At 39.4% G+C, this 25,535-nt stretch overlaps 1 protein-coding gene across 1 annotated transcript; it reads left to right on the top strand.

The window, feature by feature from the left end:
• Window positions 1–13,566: 13,566 nt before the first annotated feature.
• LOC136346723 (uncharacterized) lies at window positions 13,567–17,662 on the top strand. Its single transcript, XM_066296087.1, has 7 exons — window positions 13,567–13,756; window positions 13,799–15,604; window positions 16,009–16,440; window positions 16,514–16,587; window positions 16,642–16,848; window positions 17,117–17,285; window positions 17,478–17,662. The coding sequence occupies exons 1-7, from the start codon at window positions 13,567–13,569 to the stop codon at window positions 17,660–17,662; spliced, it is 3,063 nt and encodes a 1,020-aa protein (XP_066152184.1).
• The last annotated feature ends 7,873 nt before the right edge of the window (window positions 17,663–25,535 follow it).

The raw sequence follows: 25,535 nt of genomic DNA, 5'->3' as shown, positions 1-25,535 counted from the left end.
TCGCTCTTTCCCGCTCCTTGCGTTTTGTTCTTTTCTTCCTGCTAATAAAAATAGAATTTTACACCACTTCCCTCTGCAGCAAGCTTCCCCAGCTTCCTAAGTTTTCCGGGATCCAATCCCGGAACCTGCGGGACGACCACCCTCGTCCTTTCCCTCCCTCTGGGCAGTTCCCACGAGCTCCTTCAGCGCTACAAAGACTGCTTCCGGACCAATGTCCCCACCTATCTGGCAGAAAAAGACGAGGCGCTCCAGGGCCTTCGTCCTCACCCCCTTGCGAAACCGGCAGGTCTGCACAAGGAAGGGGGTCGTCCCCGCCTTGTGCTCGCCCCCCAGTTCCGCCAGCTCGAGAAGCCCAGCCAGCACTTGCTCCTTGAGCGGACTGCTCTCCTCCCCCACTATCACCCCTAAGTCGCTCTGGTACCCCTCCGACATGAGGTCTCCGTACGACACCTCCGTCTGTAGGAACAGACCTGCCTCCCATCTTTCCCGAAGAGCCTCCATCAGCTCCCAAGAAGCGACGAGGCTGCGAATCTTTTCCCGCTGCTCCTTCGTGCGTCTTTCCTCCGGAGTGTCCGTTTGAGTGGCACAGGTGGCTGTTTCCATCCCTCCCTTGCAGCCTCCTTGGACCTTCTCCAACTACTTCCGCAGCCCCCTCACCTCTTCGCGGAGCTTCTCCCGCTCCCTTTCCCGTTCCTCATCCCTCTTCTCCCTACGTCTAACCGTACACAGAGCACTCCTGACCGCCATTTCAGCGTCCAAGAGCTCCTGCTTTGGTTTACGCATTATCTCAACGACTCGTTCCAGGTCCTCCACCTTCTCCTCCAGGGCCCTACGCTCATTCATGGGAGAGAAGCTTTCCTCTACCCTCCCCCGTTTTCCCACCTGGGGGATACTCGCGAGATGGGGCACCTCTTCCTGGGAGGCGTCAGAGACCTCCTCCCCCATCGCCCCCTCATCCCCATCTCTCACCCCTCCTTGTCCCCTCCTCCATCTGAACGGACGTCTCCCTATGTCCGAAGTGGCTCTGGCCTTCCACAGTATCCTCTGGGCCAACGTTGGCCATAGGGGCTCTCACCCGGTCGCAACCAACAGCGGGATTATCACCCGTCTGGAGTACCTTGTTTTCAAAGTCACTCGTCTTCATTATTTTCTTTTCCTTTTCCTCTTTATCTCTTCCATTCAGGTTAGTCTTTAGGTAATTACAGGATATTAGGATGGGTTCTTCCAGGATGCTGGATAATTTCAAGGACACTCCGTGGAGTCGGAATTCATCAAGGATAGGGTGATTGGACAAATTGCACTTGGGACTTAGTACAATTCCAGCTTAGGTATGCATAGGCTCGCCACACCTATGTTCATTGGATAAGGGTGAAACCTAACGGGGCCGCTAGGAACTGGACTCCCACCCAGCCATGCATCTCTTCGGCGCGCACCCCACCTTAGGATTTGGAAGGTTTTTAAAGTGGCCTCACCATCTGACCCACAGGGGGGGCCTCCGCTCTCCCAACTCGCCCCGATGATGACTATATCCCTGCAGCCCCCATCAGAGCCAGCCGGATGTCTACAATATGATCTTTGGACAAGACAATTAAGTATTCTCCGAAGAGAGGGAGTTGACAGGATCATAGGTAAGTTATAAGAAATTGTACTCGGTTGGTAAGGACAATTCCAGCTAAAGTTCCGCAGACTCGCCATGTCTGTATTCACAGTGTGAACCTTTACGGGACCGCTCGGAACTGAGCCTCTCCTCGGCCTTGCATCTCTTAGGCGTGCGCCACTCTATGAGAATTGGAAGGTGTCTATAGTGGCCTCACCACACGATCCTACAGATCCTCGCTCATCTAATCCGCCCCGGTCACCCAGGACATTGCTGCCCTCAGTGCCAAGGTTCACCCGAAGTTTACGGTATGATAAGCTGGTCCACGGCAGAGGTTTTTTTATCTGAACTTGCAAGTTTTAAATTGCAGCCATCCTTATCAACCCCCACTAACCAATGCTTCAAGAGGACATTGGCCGTTCCCCTATCCGCCATCCGGGGGACACGCCTGATAGATTGATCAACCCACAGGAGCTTGGTTACCTGATTTGAGTCTATGTAACTTTTTTCTTTGGGGCCATTTAAAATGTCACGGTTATAAGGATCGGCCAAATAACGTAATTAACTTGGGGGCTCTTATCGTCGGTATAACGCAATCAATTAGGTGTAACGTACCTATTAACCGACATTAGGATAAATCATCTTTCTAATCAACCCTATTTGTATTTCTCATGAAGAATTGCTTAATACCCTGTACTAACTTAACCTTTAGTCCAATAACCAAGCAATCAGCTGAGTCCGGAGTTCAACCAAAGGACACTATGTAATAATTAATGTTATAATCACCCCTCTATTTGATAAAATGCATGTAAATACAGACTAAGGGTAGTAAAGAGGATTCGGTTAAGAACTATTTTCAATAACAGTCGATTACAATAGTTACATACTAGAACTAATGTGTTTCTTTAATAATAATATCTGTTCTCCTGCATTGAGTTACATTACACAGGCAAGACACTTGTATTGAAGTGGGATCGTTCAATGTGAAGAATATCACTGTGTTGGAATAACAGCGGAACAAACTTTGTGCAAATAGTTTAAACATTAAGTAACAACTAATTCTTGTAAGCAGTAAATTGTTATTTTGCCTTTGTGGCCGAGTTCAATTTGTTTGAATAAAGTAAGGGAAAAAACGTTCTCAAAATTTTTCTTATCTAACCCCAATAAAATTGGATATGTTTGTGTGAGTAAATAAGTGTAGATTCTGTTAAACAAAAATTAAATAAAGGGCGAAATTTAAAAAACTGAAGTTGAACTTCATTGGAAGGTTGTGAGCAGAAAAAAGTTTAAGATAATCAAGAAGTGACAACAAATTAGCCTTGTAACTTGAACTTGATACATTTTTTGATTAAAAAAATTATTTCAAAAGTTATTGCCATCATTCCATAAATATGACGGAGTTTTTACGGGCAGAAAGGTGGTCCGCAGGGGAAAGTTCGGTCCTTCCTCTCGCGTGGTCACTGCTCGTGGATGACCTGTTGGTGATCCCAACTCCAAAGGAAGTGGAAGTATGAGTTTATTGGAACTACTTTTCAATCTTTGAGAGCCAGTTTTTGGGAACCTGGAAGGGACTACAAAGTGGACAAGCCAATATACATAATAAGTTGCAAACCGACAAATTGGAAATACAAGACAAAAGACACACTCTCTCCGCTGCCCTACTTCCTTCCAGGAAGAATTGTAAAAATATGAAGCTAATACAAATATATGCGAAATGAATCATCCGAAGTTCTGAATGCTTGCGGTAACCATAATCGAGTTGTGATGATATGGATACCAGGTTATTTGGATTTCGAAGGCACTGAGGTCTACCAGAGAGGCGACGGATTTGACTCTCATGGGGCCCGTACCAGCTTTAAGTATACCCCCCCGCAGCTGGGTAAAAACGCAGTTCCAGAACGGAATGTGGCAAGAGGTTCTGTCGAAAGAAAAAGCCCAAACTCTTATACGATTAAGTAGGCAATCAGCACGACTTGCCATGACGGTCTACATATTGCATGGCCCGTTTTTGCCTTACTTACACGAAATGGGGATTCCTGAGAACCCGAAATGCTCGCTGAATCTTGAGGAGAAAGAGGAGGAGACCGTGAAACATGTTCTGTTAGATAATAATTATCAAATAGATGGTCGATTTGTTCGACATCTGAAATGGAAGACCAACACAGAACACCACTCAGGGAGGTAGTCAAGTTGGCTAGCAACCTGGACATACTTACCCGAGCTAGCCTGACTGTACTAGAGTACTAGAGAAAGGTGTAACGTGAGTTTTACGTTGAGTGGGCCAGGACAGACGTAAGGTGATCGTAGCGAAGGTTGTTATCAGTCCACCCAGTTCATTACGGGAAAATTCCATGTCAAAATCATAAATAGAGAAATCTATATATCTGTGAACATAAAAATTCCTTGGGCCACACCCTGCATAACTGTTCATTATCGTAACTTGATTAGACCACAAGCTAATTGTAAACAATTCAATTAGCGACCTATGAAACCACTAATTCGTAGATGATTCGATGGGCATTAACAAAAAAATATTCAAGTGAGACCCAAAATGACCACTCCGCTGTAATCCATCCGATGAGAAATAAATGTTATTTTTTTACAGCACTAAGTTATACATGTGAGCATTCCTTGTCCATGTTAAAACTATTAATCAATTATCTAAAAACGTTAGGGGGTTCTGGTTCCAAATTCCTCCCAAGATAAGTGCAAGAAAATGGTGAAAGATCTGTCATGAATCCCCTCACATTTCTTGTTTATGTTATGATCATTAATTGGCATTATCTGAAAGTGGCACAGGCTTTTGGTACCAAGTTCTTCCCCAGATGAGCGTGGGAAGAGAGGGTTGTTTATAAATTCCTTTAGCATAGGTGAGAATGACTTTTAGGGGTTTGGTACCCGTGGGAAAAAGGGTGGACAGCCTTTCCATCCTATCGGTTCTCTCACGGAGAGGGGATGTGTTCTGTGTATGGATACCGGATTGTATTGGGATTCCATTTTTGGATCACGAAAAATATAAAAGTGCTTTGAGAGAAAATTGTGTCGTTTCTCTCCACCGTTGAACCGCAAATCTAACATACACAATATTCTTTCATTTCAAGGGACAGATATTCCCTTCCATTGTCACTATATAAATTGGTCAATTTTAAATTAAAATGTGCTTCACTTTTTGCAACATAGTCTCGAAACATTGAGAATACATCTGATTTTCTTATAATCAAATACAGTTAGGTGCAGAACTGAGTCAATACTTAGAAAATTCGTATTAATGGTGGCATAAACAAAATATCTAACAAGTATTCAAAGGAAGGCTTTTATTTTCAAAAAGTACATTAACATTAACATTAAAACCATACAAAACATTTGCCGAAAATAAATGGGGTACATCAAATAATCCTAAATAACATTGGTTCAGTTTTGCTCCACTAATATTAGCATTGAACACTTTGGTCGACATTGACACTAATATATACCATTTAATCGCATATCCTCCGTTAATAAACATCATAATTCAAAATCTTTAAACAATGAAGCCGATTTCATAGTTTCAAAGAAAATTAATTGAAAAATCACTGATTGATGAAAGTGGATCCACACGGGAAATCGCATTTCAATTAAATATAAGTCAATCCACAGTACAAAGGGTAAAAAATAAGTGAAAAATTTCCTTAAAAATAAATAAATGTGGCCAACCAAAAAAGATGTCTGCGCAAGATACTAGAAGAGTAATTAGATATTTGGGCAGTGGTGAAGCCTCTTCGGCCTCCAAAGCAGCCGTGTTGCTGCGAGGGGATACTGGGAAATCGGTGAGCAAATGGACAGTCCAACGAGCTTTACATCAGTCCAAATTTGTTGCTGTGGAGAAGAAGAAGAAACCCCTACTTTCTAAGAAGAATATTAGGGCACGACTAGATTTTGTAAAAAGATATGAGGCACGGACCGAGAAGGATTGGATGAAGGTTATTTGGTCTGATGAAACTAAAGTTAACAGATATGCAACAGATGGTCGACATTGGAGCTGGAAACGAGAGGGAGAATCCATGAAACTAAAAGATTTCATTCTGACGGTGAAACATGGGGGAGGAAATATTAAAGCTTGGGGCTGTATGTCGGGATATGGGGTTGGACCATTGAAGAAAATAGATGGGATAATGAACCAGCACATCTATAAAGCCATTTTAAATGATCACCTAATAAATACTGTTAATAATATGCCTTATCCCACTAGCAAAGTAATTTTCCAACAAGACAACGACCCCAAGCATACCGCAAAATCTGTGAAGGAATGGTTGGGTACCTAAAAATTTCAGGTTTTGCAGTGGCCGGCACAAAGTCCCGACCTAAATCCCATTGAGAATCTATGAGCTTACGTGAAATATCATCTGGTCAACGACTACGATTCGCCACCATCTTCACTTAAAGTTTTATGGGAGAGAATAGAAGAAGTATGGGACCAACTTCCACCTGATTTCTGTGAAACACTAACAAAAAGCATACCAAGACGTCTACTAGCTGTTAAAAAAGCTAAAGGTCTCTGGACCAAATATTAGTGTCAATGTCGACCAAAGTGTTCAATGTTAATATTAGTGAAGCAAAACTGAACCAATGTTATTTAGGATTATTTGATGTACCCCATTTATTTTCGGCAAATGTTTTGTATGGTTTTAATGTTAATGTTAATGTACTTTTTGAGAATAAAAGCCTTCCTTTGAATACTTGTTAGATATTTTGTTTATGCCACCATTAATACGAATTTTCTAAGTATTGACTCAGTTCTGCACCTAACTGTATGTAGCACAATAATGTGTATATTGGTCAATAATAAAAACAAAATAATTTGGTAATTATACCGTAAACGGTTTTTGCTCCGATCATTCTGATTTTTAAATATGTTATTCTAAAGGTCATTTTGAACAACTTTTCTATAGGGACAAGGACGCGCAAATGCCTCTTTCACACTTTTTTTTTAGGTTGAACATTTTTCCAAATCCAACTGTCTCACGGGATCGTGGAGCGAATAGGGGTGCTGGGTGGAGTAAGGTAAGGTAAGATAAGGTAAGGTGAGGTAAGGTAAGGTAACACTTTTCCATTTTTCATCCAAATAATCATTTTTGAATTTATCAATTCGACAACATTGCTTGATTCTCCCAGCATTCACGTCTCACATAAAAACGTTTTGTTTCGATATTTGTTTTGATATTTTGGACTAGTTTGAAGGGAAAGATGGTTTGTAACAGTTGTGAATTATCGTGAAAAGATTTTATCGTAATGTCAAGTGATAGAAGGCAATTCGTGGATTTTTTAATAAATCATGGACTGTTAGTGAAATATAGCTATTGCAAAACTTGTAAAAATCGATGAGAAATTAACATAAATAGTTTATTGTTTATTTGTGGCCGAAAATACAAGAAAAGTAAAAAAGTTAAGAAGTGTGCCTTCAAAAAAAATGCTTAAAAAGAGGAACGTGGTTTCAAATGTCGAAATTATCGTTGGAGAATATAAAGTATTTCACTGTTTTGTAGTTACGATTAGGATTTCCTTGACAACAATTTATAATGAAAGAGCTTAAATGCAATTCCAATACTGCTGTAAAGTGGTCATCATATTGCAAAGAAGTGTGTATTCAGTGAGTACTTAAAAATTCAGAAAAAAATTGGTGGAGTTGGAAAAATTGTGGAAATAGATGAAGGAAAGTTTGGGAAGCGAAAATTCAATAGAGGTCGCAGGATTAAAGGAAAATGGATCTTTGGTGGGTTCGAAAAAGATACTAAGAGAGTTTTTCTAGTTCCAGTTGAAAATCGGACCTCACAAACTTTGCTCTAAATTATTAAAGAATGGATACATCCTGGAACCACTATTGTATCGGATTGTTGGAGAGCATATGATGTTTTAAAAAATGAAGAATATCAGCACTTGCAAATTAATCACTCCCTTCAGTATGTTGATTCTAATGATGTGCAAATTCACACTCAGAATGTAGAGCGTATATGGAGAGATATCCGTAGTGGAATTCTCAGATATGGAAGAAAAGAGCCCCATTTTGTTAAATATCTAGCAGAATTTTTGTTTAAACGGTCATTTCCTTTATTAGGCGACATTCATTATTTCTCTATTAAAATTGCAAAGTTACATCCACCTCAGTAAGGAAATTTATTTCATTTAGTTCAGGTTAGTTCGGATCACCTCAGTAAAGGAAATTTATTTCATTTAGTTTCAATTCTTATCAAGCAATATGTTTTTCATTTACTTATTTTGATCATAATTTATATTTTTTTTCAATTGCGATTGTAATTAAAATAAAATTGTAAAATTTTTGTGTATCTTTCTTGCGCAGAGACCACGCTAGTATTTTAGTCGATTAAGTGAAGTGTCTTTCAGGATTCATGGAGAGAATTGGAGTGCTGAGTGAGGTAATTATTAACAACGTTTCAGATCTTGAAAGCAACAACAAAATATTACATACCCATAGTGAAGCAGTTTACCCCACCCAGCACCCCTATTCGCTCCACGATCCCGTAAGACAGTTGGATTTGGAAAAATGTTCAACCTAAAAAAAAGTGTGAAAGGCATTTGCGCGCCCTTGTCCCTTTAGAATAGTTGTTGGAAATGACCTGTAGGATAACATATTAAAAAATCAGAACGATCGGAGGGAAAACCGTTTACAGTACTGTTAACAATTTTTATCATTAACCATTGGAGGAGTGATAGGACCACAGACGTCCGTATGTAATATAAACAATGGTCGTTTTACATAACTTTTGTCTTTGGCCTTTTGGAATGGTAAACGTACTTGTTTGCCACTTATGCACGCTTCACATAAACTTTTGTTATCTGGTATGACTTGATCGATTTGGCACTTATCTTCGATCATTTGTGTCTTTTTCAACTCTAAAAATTTATATTTCCCGATATGACCTAAACGTTTATACCACAATTTGTAATTATGTAGTTTTGGACTACTAATTGTTTGAGTAATAGTATTTACTACATTCATGTTAACCATAAATTCAAGGCCAATTAAATTGTTCAAAGACTTACCCCTCGTTATGGTCTTACCGCCTTTGTTTATGGTCACACCCTCAGGGTTAAAAATGATAGTCATTCCGGATTTTTGCATTCTGCGCACGGAGAGTAAATTGTACGGGACATCTGGACAGTAAAACACATTTTCCAGAAGACCTTGAATTCCTATGTTACTGGTCACTTGAATCGTATCCCTTTTTGTTGCATGTTTGTAGGTTTCATTTTTGGCTACAGAGATTTTTATAGGTTCTTGTAGCTTGATGAAACTGTCAAACAAATCGTCTCTGTTGACAAGATGATCGGATGCCCCAGAGTCTAGTAGGAATATAATTTTATCTTTATTTTTATCCTGATTCTTAACATCTCCGGCCATGAACGTAAAACTAGTTGAAGTTTCCCCACTTAATGCCGATAACTGTTGTCTCGGAGGGAATTATGTAATTCCCCTGTACAATGTAGTAGTTAGTGGGTTCTGCTTCCGCGGCTGGTTCTAAACCTTTTGTTTCCGAAGGACCACTCTCGTTTTTGTCAGACCGAAAGAAACTGAGTTGTACTGAATTGCTTGATTGACTTTTTGAATTTTTATATTAACAAAGTTCTTAGCTTAAAGGTGTTGACAAGTGATTGGTGCCTGATGATTTCAAGGGCAAGATTTGATGTTTTTCGACTTTTTAATCTCTCATGAGGTCTAGTGTGAACTGAACTAAAAAATGGGTGGAAGCCTCAACAGTCAGTTCCCACTACTCTTCCCTGGTCCCACGGAAACGATCCTTTATTGAATTACTGGAATTGGACGTCCTCCGCGGTACCAGGGATTGGTCCTTTGTTTGTCGCTAGTCGAGTTTTTTGAAATCACCAGGGTTTACAACGTTTTCTACGACTATGGCTAATTGCAACCAACATCACAGATGTACTGCAGTGGGATTCTTGGAAAATCCTTACAGTGCAAATCCCTTTTCTATCGGCAATAAACTATTTCAAGGGACACAATTATGTGAAAGTTTCCAGGGTTATGATACCCCTTCGTTATAGTTTATTACCGACATTTGGTATTCCCGAGAAATTCTGATTGTTTTCAGACAACTGTGATAATTGTATGTTTTGAACTGTTCTATTTCTTTCCATATTTTGTTGTTTCAAGGTTCTTTTATAATGGAATCAGTTCTTCTTAATGTGACCTTTTCGGCCACAATGATGACATTTACTCTTCGAAAGATTATTTAGGTTTTTGTATCTTCCTTGGTATTGTGTTTTCTTTGGATGAAAGTTCCTCCTTATTTTATCCTGAATAGCAACATTCAGAATTTTTCACTAGTATCCCCATTAACATTCAATATTTTGTCTTCGTGATCTAAGAGCCTCATTTTCATAAAGGCTAAAGTCAAATTATCTTCAGATAATGTCTCTATGGCGGTTATTACACCGTCCTATGGCTTTGGAAGAGTTAGCAATAGATGGGACACCTTTATCTGCTCCCTCTAATTTTACTCCTGCTGCTAATAAATCTGATGTTAATTCGTAAAAAATGTCGAAGTGTTAAATTATCAAGGTGTCGCTTTGAATCTTCAATTCTAATAATTTCTTTCGAAGAGTCCACTGTGTTGTGACACCAGCCGGTATTTTATAAGTGGTCGACACCACAATGTAGATTTGTCAGGATTGAGACGACTCGTTAACTCACTATAAACTCTTTATTTTATTACTAAGGTTCTATACCTTTGCTCTGGATTATTTTGAAGGAATTTAAGAGCTTCTGACACTATGCACTCTGTCTGAGGAAAAAATGATAATCATTCATTTTTGGTGCTGAAAACTACTTATATGTGTGTAGGACAACTTATCTAAATTACACTGCTAAGGGCAAACCCCCGGGGACTTGATACTTTGGTCGCAGTTAATTGTTCATGTATAGATGAAAGGGCGGTCTGGTAATAGTCCAATTGCTCTGAATTATTCCTATGATAACCCCATATTATTGGGAAAGTTTCATGTTATCTGGGATAATAAGTTATATGACAGATACTGGATTTGAGGATAAGAAGGTATGTAACTCCTCCCCCAATAAGAATTTTAATAGGGTTTCTTAATTAGACAATCAAAATTTCCTAATGAATTTAAATCTACGGCTACTAGGCTAATTTTTCTTCTAGTATGAACTTAGTTACACTATTCAATATGATTAACAATGAATTATACACTTAAACTTATCTTAGAATTAATACAGATATGATATACCAACAGTTCACGTTTTTATTCGTCTTTCACTAGCGGTTCTTCGTGTATATGTTTCAGGATTATCAGCTAATGATCGAAGGGAAGCGTGACGCGAGAAAGTGTCCTGGCGATGTTCATTGACTTCATCCTGATTTGGGGTGTGGTGAAGAGATTGAAGTACCATTTGATCCAATTGCCTCGAGTTGATCTGAAATCTTTCATTGTGGTTTGTTATGCATACACTGGGAATTCCACAATAGTGTGGTCGTTTGGGAAAATATTTACCTACTTCGGGTAGCCAGCGACAATTACAGCAACAAAACAACAATAGGAAAGTTAGGGTGAAAACTATGACGATGGCAATTATGATTGAGGACCAAGATGTCACTAAACATGATTCTTGGAATTCCTCTATTAAGAATTTGTTAAATTGATCCAATTTTTGCTGGGAATGACGAAGGTCGTTCAAATTCAAATTATTCAGGTGGAGGGTTGTCATTTTCACTGGTTTTGACATTGGTGGTTCTTTGGAGTAGATACAGCAATCGTCTTTGGTTAAGTCGAATTTCGGAATGAAATTTGTATAGTTTGCTGTTTGGTTTGAGGTGGAATATAGCACTGTCGAAAAGGTGTAATACTTGCAAGAAGTTTTCATATGAAAGATTCCGATGCCCAGGAGTTCAAAGTCCATAATATTGGAGTTTGATTTATTACAACTGATTGAAGCACTGATGTTCTTTGAAATGGCATATAACCAATTATTTGGCGATAAAGGATGCCAAATTTCCATTTCGGCGTGAATGTGTAGTACCGAACAGTCTTCTGGTAGTTTATCAATGGTGGTTTGAGTCCAAAGTATTGTTTCACACACTGGTCTTTCTAGTAATAAGCGTATGGATGCTTTCGAACAGATGTAGTCCTCCTCAGATATCTTTTTACAATTTGATAAATCTCTCAGTCGACTGTAATATGTTTTTGTCGTACTAAGTAGTAAAAAGTGGTAAAAAGGATCTATGTAGGAATATAAGGTGGACCTTTGGTGTTTTATAGGGAGTGGAATTAAATTGTAGAGCTTAAATAACCCTTCGTGAGTTAAAGGTATTTTAATGAAATATATAATGTTTTCGTGATCGTGTAAGACAGAAATATCACAAATAGAAAGATATTTGTACATGAGTCATGTAGTCCAAATGAGCCTATCTAATGACATTATCAATATACAGGGTTTCCGGCAAGTCGATACAATAATTTTAGGGGGTGATAGATTACGTGATTCTGAATCGATTTAACCAAACAGACCTATATACCAAGCGTTACAGTTTTCCTGATAATTCAGTTTTTAATATTTTTTAATTTAACCGTGCTCTTTCACAATTGTTGGAGGGTAGAAGAACACCAAGCCTTTTAATCACAAAAATGTACTAAATTTTTTTATTGCCTATAGATAATTGTTTAAATTATTTAAATGGTAAAATCTAAAATGGCTTTGTTACCTACTTAGAACTACATAAACATGATCTTCCGAGCTTCTAATAAAGCGAAGAGTCAAATTCAAACATTATTAGGGACTCTAAGTTAATAGCTTTTGTTTCTATTTATTTTTTTATTGTTGTTAATGTTAGGTTTATTGTATATTGTCATTTATTCCCTTAAGTTACGCCCCATGTACTGCGATACTTATTCGGAGAATACCATCTGGGTGCCAGACCACATGGTCCATCAGGCCAAAGCTAAGGGTACGCTTTTGTTGGGGAATGTGCTACTAGTCGAAAGAAGCTTTCTCTATAGGGACTATTGCTTTGATGGTCAATTTGTTGGACCCGCGATATTTCCAGAAAAGCAACTAGTATAGATATTCCCCAGATGGCCACGAGTTATGGGATTCGATGTAGCCATAGCTTACAATGGTTCTTGGTGGTGGTGCGCCCCTGGTTGGAATTCTTCGGGGTTAGTACTTAAGGGATAATCGGAGCAATTTTCTCCTCTCTTCTCTGCTCTTCCTTTTGTCCGGTCGGATGAAAGCTGCGTCGGTGTCGGGATGTGATCCGAATCATATTGTGTAACCCGCCCAATAACCATTCTCCCTCTTCTTTACTTAGACCAAGATTCTTTCATTCTTTTGATATAAGTGCAAAGTTAATACAGTCCATTTTACATAAAACAAATTGTCTTTGTCGTGTTTCATTTATCGAAGGAACACCCTTAACATTTTGGTCCTTCGAGCCGCATTCGGGCTTGTGGAGAATCATTCGGTCGGTGTTTGTGTCGTGATAGAAGTTGTTCACGTGCAAAACCAAGAAGTTGCTCTGTAGGCGTGGTAGAAGTTGCTTCACGTGCCAGAACAACAAAACAAAATCGCTGTTCGTCTGAGGCTAAGTAAGAAGAAAAGCTTGGTGAATCCGGATTATCGTGGCAGCCAGGGAGTTTTGTTTGGGAAGTGGGTAAGTTCTTGTCCTATTGCCTTTGAACCTTATTACTTCCGTTTGTGCTACTTGCTAGTAATTAGATCATTCGTATCGTAAAGTTGGCGTTTTGTAACCGCATATTCTATAAAGACTTGGCGTGGTTACAAATTGCATGCCGTACTGCTTAACTTTTACCTTAGCACACACAGTGACTTGTAGCCGCATATTACAAATCTTGGCGTGGCTACAAATTACGTGCCGTTGTTGTGAGCTCCTGTATTAGAGCAGATAGTAACTGGTAGACGCATGTATTGAAATTTTGTGATCATGGCATCTGCTGTGGAGCTAAAAGGGTTAAACGTGGCTAGGAGAACGTGCAAAGCCCAACTCACTATGTTCAGCAAATTTCTCGAAAGGTTAGATGTAAGAGGCGGTCTAGGTGCCGAAAAAATAGGGGAGATAATCGAGAGACTAGACAAATTAGAAGGTACTTTCGAGAGGTTTGGAACCATCCAAAGTGAGTTGGAGCTGCATACTGACGATTAGGACAATCAATTAGCTGAGCGGGACGACTTTGAGAATAGATACTTTGAGCTTAAGGCCAGAAGAAAGGGTTTATTGCAAAAATTCAGTAGGGTCGATATGTTCACTGCAGGCGGCATCTCTCAGGGGGCGGAATCTCCCAGCCCTTTAGACAACGTCAAATTGTCGGTTATCTCGTTGCCAACTTTCTCTGGCGATTTCAGAGATTGTCTTGGGTTCAGAGATCTATACCTTAGTCTAATACATAACAACGATAGGCTGAGTCATATTCAAAAGTTTCATTACTTGCGGGCGTCGCTGCGTGACGTAGCGTCTCGTGTTCTGGGAACTCTTGAATTATCAGAGGGCAACTATGATATCGCCTGGGCAACCTTGAGTGAGCGATATGATAATAAGCGGGTGCTCGTGCACATCCATTTAAAAACGCTGGTTGAGGTGGAATCGATGCACAGAGAATCGGCTCCTAAATTGAGGAGTTTGATTGACAGCGTAAGTAAGAGCTTAATTGCGCTGACCGCTCTGGGTCAAAAACCCGAACAGTGGGGTGTTCTGGTAGCCTATCTCATAAGCACAAAGCTGGACCCCATGACGGAAAAGCAATGGGAGGAGGCGAAGAGCACCCACAAAGAGGTTCCCTCATGGGACTCTTTGAGAGAGTTTTTGAGCGCCAGGGCGGACATGCTCGAAGCTATCGATCGTCAGAGGGGCAATAATAAACCAGAAAGAAATGTAGGACTCAAACCTAATAAGACGAATGCCAATACCTTCGTTGGGAGCGATATTTCTTGTGGAGTGTGTAAAGCGAAACACTCATTAGCTAAGTGCCCAAGTTTTTTGGCTATGTCCCCCAACGAACGATTCGGCAAGGTCAAGCAACTCAAGGTGTGTTTCAATTGCTTGAAGCCTGGTCACTCTGTAAAGGATTGTCGCTTGAGGAATTGCAGCAAGTGCCAGGCTAAACACCACACCTTGTTGCACTTTGAACCCGTCAAGGTGCAAGAAGATGCCCCCAAACCAGTGGAGAGTTTGGAGCATCAGGTTTCGTTGTCGTCACTTAGTTCGGAGAATCATGTCTTCCTATCCACAGTTCTAGTTGACGTTGTCAGTGCCGAGGGTAAGCGCTTAAAGGAGCGCGCACTTTTAGATTCAGAAAGTCAGTCAAACTTCATTACCTCTTCATTATGCAAGAGGCTGAAGACAAAATTGGGTGATTTCGAAGTAATAGTCGGGGGATTGGGATCAAAGGCGTTAGAGGTAAAACACTGTTGCCACATAGAGGTGTGTGCGCGACACAGCGGCTATAAGGCTTCTTTAAAGTGTCTAGTTTTGCTCAGGTTCACCGGCTTCATTCCTGGTGCTCCTGTGGATATTAGTCGGCTAAATATTCCATCCAACATCACGTTGGCAGATCCGGAATTTAGCAAACCTGGCCCTATAGATCTTTTAATTGGCAGCCAACTGTTTTGTGGGTTGTTGTGTGTCGGTCAAATTAGTCTTGGACCGCACAATCCCATCCCGCAGAAAACCAGATTCGGATGGATTGTCTCCGGATCAATGGCGAATCCCGGTACCATCAACTCCATTTGCAATTTGAGTACAAATTCGCGGCCAAGTGGCCCAAACATTGATTTTGACTTGAGAAAATTTTGGGAGGTCGAAGATAATTTCTCTGAGACCAAGGCCTGGTCGGCTGAGGAGCTCGAATGTGAGGAGCATTTCCAAAGAACGCATAGGCGTTCGGTCGACGGCCGTTTCGTGGTTGCCATCCCTTTTAAGCATCCCGTCGCTGACTTGGGGAATTCAAAACGAAAGCTCTCCAAAGGTTCCTTTCGCTAGAACGTAAGCTCAGCCGGGATCCAGCTTTGAGGGAAGAATATTGTAGAATCATGTGTGAATATTCGAGTCTTGGACACATGACTAGGGTGATTGATGAGGATGATCGTGTCTCCTACTATATGCCTCATCACCTTGTTATTAAAGCAGAAAGTTGCACCACTAAATTGAGGGTCGTATTTGATTGTAATATGCCGTCTTCAACAGGGAAATCCCTGAACGATTTGCAAATGGTCGGTCCCGTGATCCAATCAGACTTATTTGACATTTTGATTCGTTTTCGCGAGTTCCGATTTGTGATTTTGGCGGATATCGCCAAGATGTATAGGCAAATATTTGTGGAGCCTACACAACATTCGTTGTAACGGATATTTTGGAGGTAATCGCCCTCAGATCCTATCGAGGTTTTTGAGTTGAACACCGTCACATACGGACAAGCTAGTGCCAGCTTTTTAGCCGTAAGGTGTCTACATCAAGTAGCACAGGAGAGTGAACTTGATGTATTCTCGGTAATAAAATCGTCATTCTATGTTGACGACTTCCTTCACTCAATAGATTCGGTTGAGAAAGGAATTAGAATGTGTTATAGAGTTTCCGCTGCATTGGCAGGGGGTGGGTTCAAATTACGGAAATGGCTTTCCAACGAACCCGCTATACTGCGTGCGGTGAGTCAAGGAAACGAGGATTTTCAGGTGCTAGATTTTCATGGGGACGACAGGGCTAAGATTTTGGGTTTAACCTGGCATTGTTCGTCAGATGTTTTATCTTACAAAATTCAGGCCTTTGACACGAACGTGAAAGTAACAAAGCGCACCATCTTGTCAGGTATATCGCAAGTCTTCGACCCCTTGGGTCTTCTATCTCCGTCTGTAATTATCGCGAAAATCCTAATTCAAAGGCTTTGGCAAGAAGGGTTATCGTGGGATGAGTCAGTCCCTGCCCATTTGCATAAAGCCTGGACAAAATTCCGGAGTGAGTTGCCAAACCTCAATGGAACTCACATTGATCGCCACATTGCATGCGTAGATGCTATGTTCCAATGAGTTGCACGGTTTTTTTGATGCTAGTGAGGAAGCTTATGGTGGAGCTGTCTACATCAGATCTATCGATAGAAACGGCGATATAACCGTGAGGTTATTATGCGTCAATAGCAGGGTGAGTCCTTTGAAATCCCTGACTATCCCTCGTTTGGAGCTATGCGGTGCATTGGTCATGGCCAAACTTATAAGCAAGGTAAGGGCGTCCTCTAGATTGCAATTTGTTAGGCAGGTGTGCTGGTCAGACTCAACCATCGTCTTGAGTTGGCTAAAAATGTCTCCCAGCAGCCTAAAGGTAGCGCTTCGTAAGCGCGCGGGTATCACAAATCCAATCGCTTACGATGGATTGTGAGTGGCGTCACGTCCCCACTAGGGAAAATTCGGCCGACTTGGTATCGAGGGGGGTCTTTCCCAGTGAACTCATGGAGTCTAGTCTTTGGTGGCATGACCCTTCCTTTCTTCAGTCCAGGGAAAGTCAACGGCCCAGTGCGTCTGAAGGACCTAAGGAGGTGCCCAAGGTTTGCGTTCCAAAGAGAGTTGTTGTTTTTGTCGCCATAGGGGACTACTTCTTCGAGCGCTACTCTGATTTCAATCGATTGAGTCGCATCGTAGCATACGTCCTTCGATTCGTTGGTAATTGTCGATTAAGGCTATCGAAAGGGGTCATCGTCAGCACCCCATTATCTAGTTCGGAAATAAATGAGGCAATTAAAATGTTGGTCAAGACTGCGCAAAGAAGTAGTTTGGCAGTCGAGCTCGATTGCCTCAGCAGGGGTGTCGCCTTGCACCCTAAGGATAGGTTATTAAGTTTGAGTCCCTTTCTAGATGGTGAGGGCATAATGAGGGTAGGGGGAAGGTTGCGAAACTCGCCTTATCAATTTGATAAGAAACATCCCATGCTTTTGTCTCCAAAACATCGTTTGACGCGGATGTTGTGCGAGCGTGAGCATAAAAGATTGATGCATGCCGGCCCTCAGCTATTGCTCGCATCCCTAAGGGAAAAATACTGAGTTGTCGCGGCGCGCAATTAGATTGGGGCCGTTGTAAGGAACTGCATTACCTGCTGGCGATTCAACCCTGAGCATTTGCCCTTAAATGTGCGTCAAAATATGTGGTTTCAGTTGAATGGTGCTCCACCACATTACCACGTATTGAGAGGCAACATGCTGGAATATCTTCGAAAGTAAGCAGTAAATCAAAATTTTACAAGAATGAAAAAATTAAGATAAAAGAATATTTAATTTAAAAAATTAAACACGTCGAAAGTCGACTTATTTTCGCTCAAATAATCTGTGGTTAGCGAATTGGCCTACTAATTTGTGACACCCTGTATTTGAGTATTCTAGTTTATCGAAATGATTGAGTTTGGAGATCATTAAAAAAGTTTCTTCATTGGACACGTTTTTCAGATGTAGTGTATCATATACACCGGTGGCCAAAAGTTGATTTACAAATGGTAGTTATTGAATAAATCTAATGTTTTGGGGATATAAAAGTCATTTCAATCTCCTCAATTGACTGTATAATTTTAATTGACCTCAAACATTTCGGAAATACTTTTTGTCAAATGACATGAAATTGAATAAAGAAAAATAAAACAAAAAAAACAATGATATATTTAATGATGTTGGCCAAAAGTAGATTGACAAAATGTAAAATTCAATAAAAAATTGTCATAAACATTTTTTGGTATAATTATGTAATGGAACTCGCGAAACAAAACTCGGGAACACTTTAGTAGATTTTATTCCACTCGTTATGACACACACAACACTGAATCGTTACAAAACTAAAGATCTTAGGCTTTAATTGGCATTTAAAATGGAGAGAGTCAAGAGTTAAGGATGCAGGATTTTCAAGATTTCGGGAGCGTTGAGCTATATCAGTCGTATCGTTATTATTAGGAAAATAGAATAGTATAGAATAGAGAGTAGTACAAGGTTCGGGGTATCTTAACTACTAAACATGGGGGTCAGTACCCATAGGCGTACTCCGGTTTTAGGCAATAGGCAACATAACCCACAGATGGTATCTTTCCAAATTCTTAACCCGTAAGGTCAAGACAATGGTAAGAAAAGATAATTTACAAGGGTGTTGCAGCTGTAGTCTGATTTTGGCAAAAATGAGGATACTTTAGTCTTTTGTCTTGACGAGGAAGAGGAGTGAAAGTTTTTATGAAGGGTAACCCTTATTGGAAGATAATGGGTTCCCGACATATGGCCATCCTGGACATACCACTAAGGCAGTAGAAATCTATAGGCGTAGCCTAAGGGCACATTACAATTAGGTTAACTATCCTAAAGTTTTATTAATAATCTATTAAATAGCCATTGTTTTTTTTACTTCCTGTATACGTTTAGGCATAGATACTATCAATTTTTCAATAAATTGTAAATCAATTTCGTCCCACAATTTTTGCAAAGTATCAAACAATTCATTTCCAATTTTAAATTTTTTATCGCTGATTTTATGTTTCAAATACCCCCAAATATTTTCTATCGGGTTAAAATCGGGTGACTGTGCAGGCCATGTAATAGGATTTTGTTGTCTCTAAGCCACTGCTGAACTACTTTTGAGGTATGCTTAGGGTCATTGTCTTGTTGGAACCAATGCTTTAGAGGCATAGTTCTTTCAGCATATGGTTCCATTTGAGTTGCCAAAATATTTAAGAAATCGAAACGGTTCATCTTGCCTTCGATTTTAAAAAGCGGCCCCATTCCAAAATGTGAAAAGCAGCCCCATACCATTATGGAACCGCCACCATGTTTAACAGTTTTAATATAATAGTATAATTGGGATCGAGTCTGTGACCATCAGGACGTCTGACATACTGTTTGCCATCGGAATTTATCAAGTTGAATTTCGATTCATCACTAAATATTAGGTCGTGTAGTATGAAATGAGTAGAATTGAATTGAAACTTTAGTCATTTCTTTTTCATATGAAATGTTTTTATTGTCAATCGAAATATGCACCACCATTATCAATACACTTCTGCCATTTAACGGGAAGTTCATTGATTCCCCTGCTGTAAAAGCCTGCAGGCCGGGAGTCGATAAACTCGTGGAAAGCAGCTTTGACAGCCTCGTCGGAGTTGAATGTTTTCCCTACAAAGAAGTTATCCAAATTTTGAAAGAAGTGGTAATCAGTGGGTGCTAAGTCGGGTGAATACGGTGGATGACGAAGAGTTTCCAATTCCAACTCCTGTAGCTTGGCCAAGGTGACTTGTGCGGTGTGTGGCCGAGCGTTGTCGTGTAACAATAGCGGTGCGCCTCGATTGACTAATCTTGGCTGCTTAACCGTCAGTTGCCTCATCATTTCGGTCAGTTGTCGGCAGTAGACATCAGCCGTAATCGATTCACCAGGTTTCATGAAGATGTGATGGATGACACCTGCGTTGGACCACCAAACGGAGACCATAATCTTCTTTTGATGAAGATTTTTTTTCGCACAATGTTTTGGTGGTTCATCTTGATCCAACCACTGCGATGAACATCTGGTATTGTCATATACAATCCATTTCTCATCACAAGTAACAATCCGATTCAAAAATGGATCGTTATTATACCGGCACAACAAAGAAACACAAGCTTTGAGACGTCGTTTTTTCTGTATGTCGCTCAACTCATGCGGTACCCGCTTGTCCAGCTTCTTCACCTTACCAATTTCAGCCAAATGAGTCAATATTGTTTTTTTGGTTACACTGAATATTAACGAAAATTCCAACGCACTTTGACGTGGATTCGCTTCCACCACGGCTTTCAGATGATCGTTATCCACTTGAGTTTCAGGTCGTCCACGTGGTTCATTTGCTAGGTCAAAATTGCCAGAACGAAATTTCATGAACCAACGAGATACTGTTTGCTGTGAAGTGACTTCAGTACCAGACATATCATTAATATTGCGAGCCGTCTGAGCTGTTGTGGTTCCACGGTGGAACTCATATTTCATTAACACACGAATTTCACTATTTTGCATGGCTGCACAAAAATTTTTATAAAAATAAAAGTTTTCAATAATTTTTAACACTTTAAACTCTGATCGAAAGAGGAAGAATGTGCCTTTTCCACATAAAAAAGTCAAGTCCAAATGTAGATTTAGAGTGAAGTTATTCGCAGTTGAATGTGGCATTTCGATAATCTACTCATTTCATACTACACGACCTAATATGACGCGTCGCCATTCGTTTATCCAATGTCTATAATTTTTGACAAATTCCAATCTTCCTTTTCTCTGTTTTTTTGTTAGTAGCGGTATTTTGGCCGGGGTTCTTGTTTTAAAATCACTGTTTTGAAGAATTCTTCTGATAGTCCGTGTGCTTAAATTAACATCACAATTCGTAGCAAGTTCTGCTTTAATTTCTTGACGAAATAAATGGATTAATTTTCACTAACTTAAAAATTCTTCTTCTCATACGATGGGTCACTTTCGAAGGTCTTTCAGTTTTTCTAGATGGACATAAGTTTCCTTTATTATTAAATTGTTTTAGTACACAATACACTGTTCGTCTTTTAAGAAAATATTTTTTAGCAATTTTAATTTGTCTAAGTCCGTTATTGTAATCGTCAATAATTAGACGTTTCAAGTCAATTGTTAATTTAGTTCCACGAGGCACTTCTCCAAGAGTTAAACGCACGTATCTTTCTTAAAATTTAAATTCAAAATACCTTGATAACATTAACGTTAGTATTTGTCAATCTATTTTTGGCCACGCAAAAACTAAACCAAGAATTGATATTTTTTTATAATAATTTGATATGAAGCCTAATCGAAAAACTGAAGATAGTTTTTTGTTACCTGAAAATTTGTTTACATTTATGAAGATTTGCTTGAATATATTGCGATGATTATTTTAAATAATATCACTTTTTTTGGAAATTGTATTTTTGTAAATCTACTTTTGGCCACCAGTGTATGTTCCTGTCTTCGGTTAGTATGTCTAAATCATGTCTGCATTTTAGGCTTTCATAACTTGTATTATTCTCGCTTAAGTCTGTGGCATACCTTGTTTAGGTCAGTGATGGAATTCAATTACCTAATTCTCCCGTACTAGTAAATGGTTCATCTATAATAATGTCAACAGGTAGTTTGTTTATAGGTATTTAGTTCGTAAGATGGTTTTATCTCAAGCTTTAGCAAACCACCATTTATTATTGTATTTTTTAAATATTTAGAATAGTTAGTGTATGTCATAGATTTAGATATATTAAGTTTTTGAACAATAGCAAAAGCGGTAGTTATCAATAAACTCTCTCGTCTTCAACATTTTTTAATATAAAAGATTTTCTCGTTCGTACGTATTAGGACAAGTCTTTAGAATAAAACAAGGCGTTGGGGAATTTAGTGAATATGTCGTCTTTAATAATTTCAATATCCGAAACATCTTTCTTTGCGTAATGGTATTTTATGAAGTCATCACATGTCTGATTAAAGGCCGTGTAAGGTTAAGGGGTCAATTCGGCCCTCACAGGCGATCGATTTCAAATTTTTACCAATTGTCCCAATCATTCAAAGGACTTACCACATAAAATTTCAACTTCCTAAGTCTCACCATTTAAGAGTAGGGCGGAGTTGAGGGTGAAATCTTTAAAACGCCATATCTCGGGAACTATTCATCGTACAGCGTGGGGCAAAATGGTGCGTCCTTCACTAAGCACCTTCTGATTTTCATATACTTGCAGATTTATCAGTTGATGCCAAAGGGCCGAAATCTCAAAAAAAATACTTAGGTGGTTTTAGAGGAGTTTGCATTTTGGTACACTAACCATTTTTGCACACTGTGTAGAGGACTTCTCGAAGTATCTACCCACGTTGAATCAGATTCGTACCAAATTCAGTATTTGGGATAAAACGATTCAAAGTATAGGTACATAAATATCAATAACTTATAAGTCTAAATTCATATAATTCATATAACTAACGCGACAGAAAACAGCACCAACACCAAATGACGTCGCTATACAATATACAGGGTAGGCCACGAGTAACGCCTCGGAATTTCATGACAAAGCCAAGAGATTTTTTAACTGTTTCTTTTTTGAGGTGTATATAGACTAACTAGAGCTACATTTTAAAATTATTTTCAAAGTATACAGAGTGTCCCAAACACATGTAATTGATCAAAGTTGCATTTTTTAAAATGGAATCCCCTGTATATTACATAATTTTTGAAATCCACCATTAAAATAACATTAAGTTGTATTAAGGTTTATGGTATCCAACTCTAGCAGTTTTTGAAATAATTCAGTTTTTGTCAAGATGCAAGATAATTTTCAACTCCCAATCTCTCATCCCATATTTAGGTTTTTAAAACAAAATTTTAATAGGAAACAGACAGTTTTATTTCTTTAAACTATCGGAGGTACCCAAAAAAACCAACAAGTTTCCATTAAAAATATGAAAGACATGATGCTTTCTTTCAGAATCAGAATAAAACAAATTTTTCCGATTACAGCACCATCTGTGGCGAATCGAAAAAAAAGTTTCAGACAAACTCCAAGTAATTTTTATCGTAAAATTCAAATCTGCAATAAAAAATGAGGGTTGCCATTTGAGATTTCAAAGTTACCCCCGCCCCAACCCCAAGTGAAAGAGTTGGGAAGTCATGGTTAGTGTTATATCGTGGATCCATTCGAGACAAAATACTTTCATTTGAAACTTTTTTCAATCTGATGCGTAATTTTTCGAGATATCCCGATTTGTCAGGTTAAATGGACCACCCGGTATAACTTCGTATTCATACTCTTAGAGTTTAAGACGCCATCGTGGAGGGCGGCTGCATGGATTTTTGCAATTAAATAACCAGGTTAATGGGCGATGAACTGTTATACTTTTAAACTTTCTTCCATATAAATAGGGACGAAAGTGGTTTGTTGCCCAAATTATCGCGAGTGCCTCTTTTTCCGTAGTGCTGTAATTTACTTCTGCCTTATTTAGTGTTCGAGAAGCATACGCAATTGGAAGATCTTTTCCAATATCACCTTGGGAGAGAACAGCGCCTATGACATAGTCGGAAGTGTCAGTCGTGAGTAGGAAGGTTTTTTCGAAATCGGGATATTGCAGAATTGGTTCAGTAGTCAGAATTTTTTTGAAGGTCTCAAATGATTCTTGAGTTTTAGGAGACCATATGAACGATATATTATTTTTGAGAAGTAAGGTAAGAAGTTTTGCAATCGCGGAGAAATCTTTGATGAACCTTCGATAATAACCGATTAGACTGAGAAATTGTTTGATTTGTTTTTGGGTTTTTGGCGTAGGGTATGAAAAGATAGCTTTAATCTTTTCAGGATTTGGAGCTACACCTTGTGTAACGACCAACGGTAATTGCTCATAAGCCTACATATCGGTGGACTTGCCCAATTCCCACCTGTTCTATGTTATATGCGTGGGTTGTCAACTTTTATCTAGTTTATGAGACTTGAGAGCTGTATGGACGCCACCGCGAAGAAACTGTAGGCAGATTTCGCACATGGTCTCAGGGAGTGAGAAATCTTTGTTACATTGGCCAGGCCTCACGAAAATCATTAATTCTAGATGATGATTGCAAAAACCTTTTAAGGTTTTGTATTTCCATAATTTTGTATAAAACAGACACACCGGACCGTGGGAATCGGTCTACGGCAGTTCTAATTGGCGAGTACGTAAGCGGAGAGAGGCTGAAAATTATGAACTTGGTCGCCACCACCGTCGAAACCATAAAGTCTCAAGAATTTTCCAGTCAGTTTTTTCCGAATTCTCTTTTCAACCACACGGAAATAACCTCACTCCATTTTTTTCGTTATATTCTTCAGTTTTATAAGCCAGTGCGGTTCTGAGCAATATCCAGTTATCAAAATAATGTGTATGTCGGCGCCACCATAAATTTAGCGAATACCCCTAAGCAGACAGACTCTATGTATTGGTACGACCCTATGTAATCGATCGGGGTTCTGGTTTTTCTCGCTATTCTGTCGAAACTAAAGCATTCATTTTCTTTATGATATGACTTCCAGGAACTCCAGGAATAAGGGACACACTTGTTTTTAACACGCAAGGGGAGCAAAACGGGGCCAGGGGACGAAATGAATATTGGGTGAGGTAGGGCAGTAATTATCGAGAGTTGGGTTGGAGAAGGTCTGGTCTTGGATTGTCATGTCTCTCATCCTTCAATTCGATATTATACGGTTTACCTTTTGTGAAAGACATTATTGCCATAAGACATTTATCAGAATATAGGGTAACCAATAGTTATTCGTTTACACATAAATTAATGTAATCTCAGTGACATTTGTTATTAATAAATTGGCAGTATTGAGTGACTATTCCTAGTGTTTAACTTGAGACTCATGGCTTCTGGAAGCAATTCTGTTTCTCCTTTTCTGACATATATTTTCGAATGTATGAGTGTTGGATTACTGACAATGATACCGTGTTTAACTGTATTCGTACTTGTTAATTTGTCGTTGGGTAAATAAAATATATCATTGAAATCTGAGCACATTTCTAAGATGAATAGCTTTTCCTCGGGATTCAAATGATTTAGCCGCAAATTTTCCTTTAGTAAATTAATCCATTCTCTTTTTTTCTGTTCAACTTTGGTATCTATGTCAATATTTAAAACAAAGGAGTTGTTTTCATCGAAAGGTTCTGTAGGGTTACGTAACTAACCCTCCGCTTTAGTTTCGTGCCTATTCATTTTTGTAAATATGCGTTAATTTGTTTAAGTTCGATAAGGGTTAGACAGTAGGCATTACTTCTAAGATAGATATACCCCCTGAGGCACGGCACTGGTAGGCATTAGCTAGAACATGAGAATTTCCCATGCCATGCCCTGTCGATGTTGGAAATTGCCCGCAATAGACCTTGTCGGTCCCTCAGCTGCAGTTCCAATTCCCGGTTAAGACA

This window comes from Euwallacea fornicatus, chromosome 24 (assembly GCF_040115645.1).
Source record: "Euwallacea fornicatus isolate EFF26 chromosome 24, ASM4011564v1, whole genome shotgun sequence".
Classification (NCBI taxonomy): Eukaryota; Metazoa; Arthropoda; class Insecta; order Coleoptera; family Curculionidae; genus Euwallacea; species Euwallacea fornicatus.
Note: the sequence above shows the minus strand (reverse complement) of the source record. Positions and strands in the feature narration are given on the sequence as shown.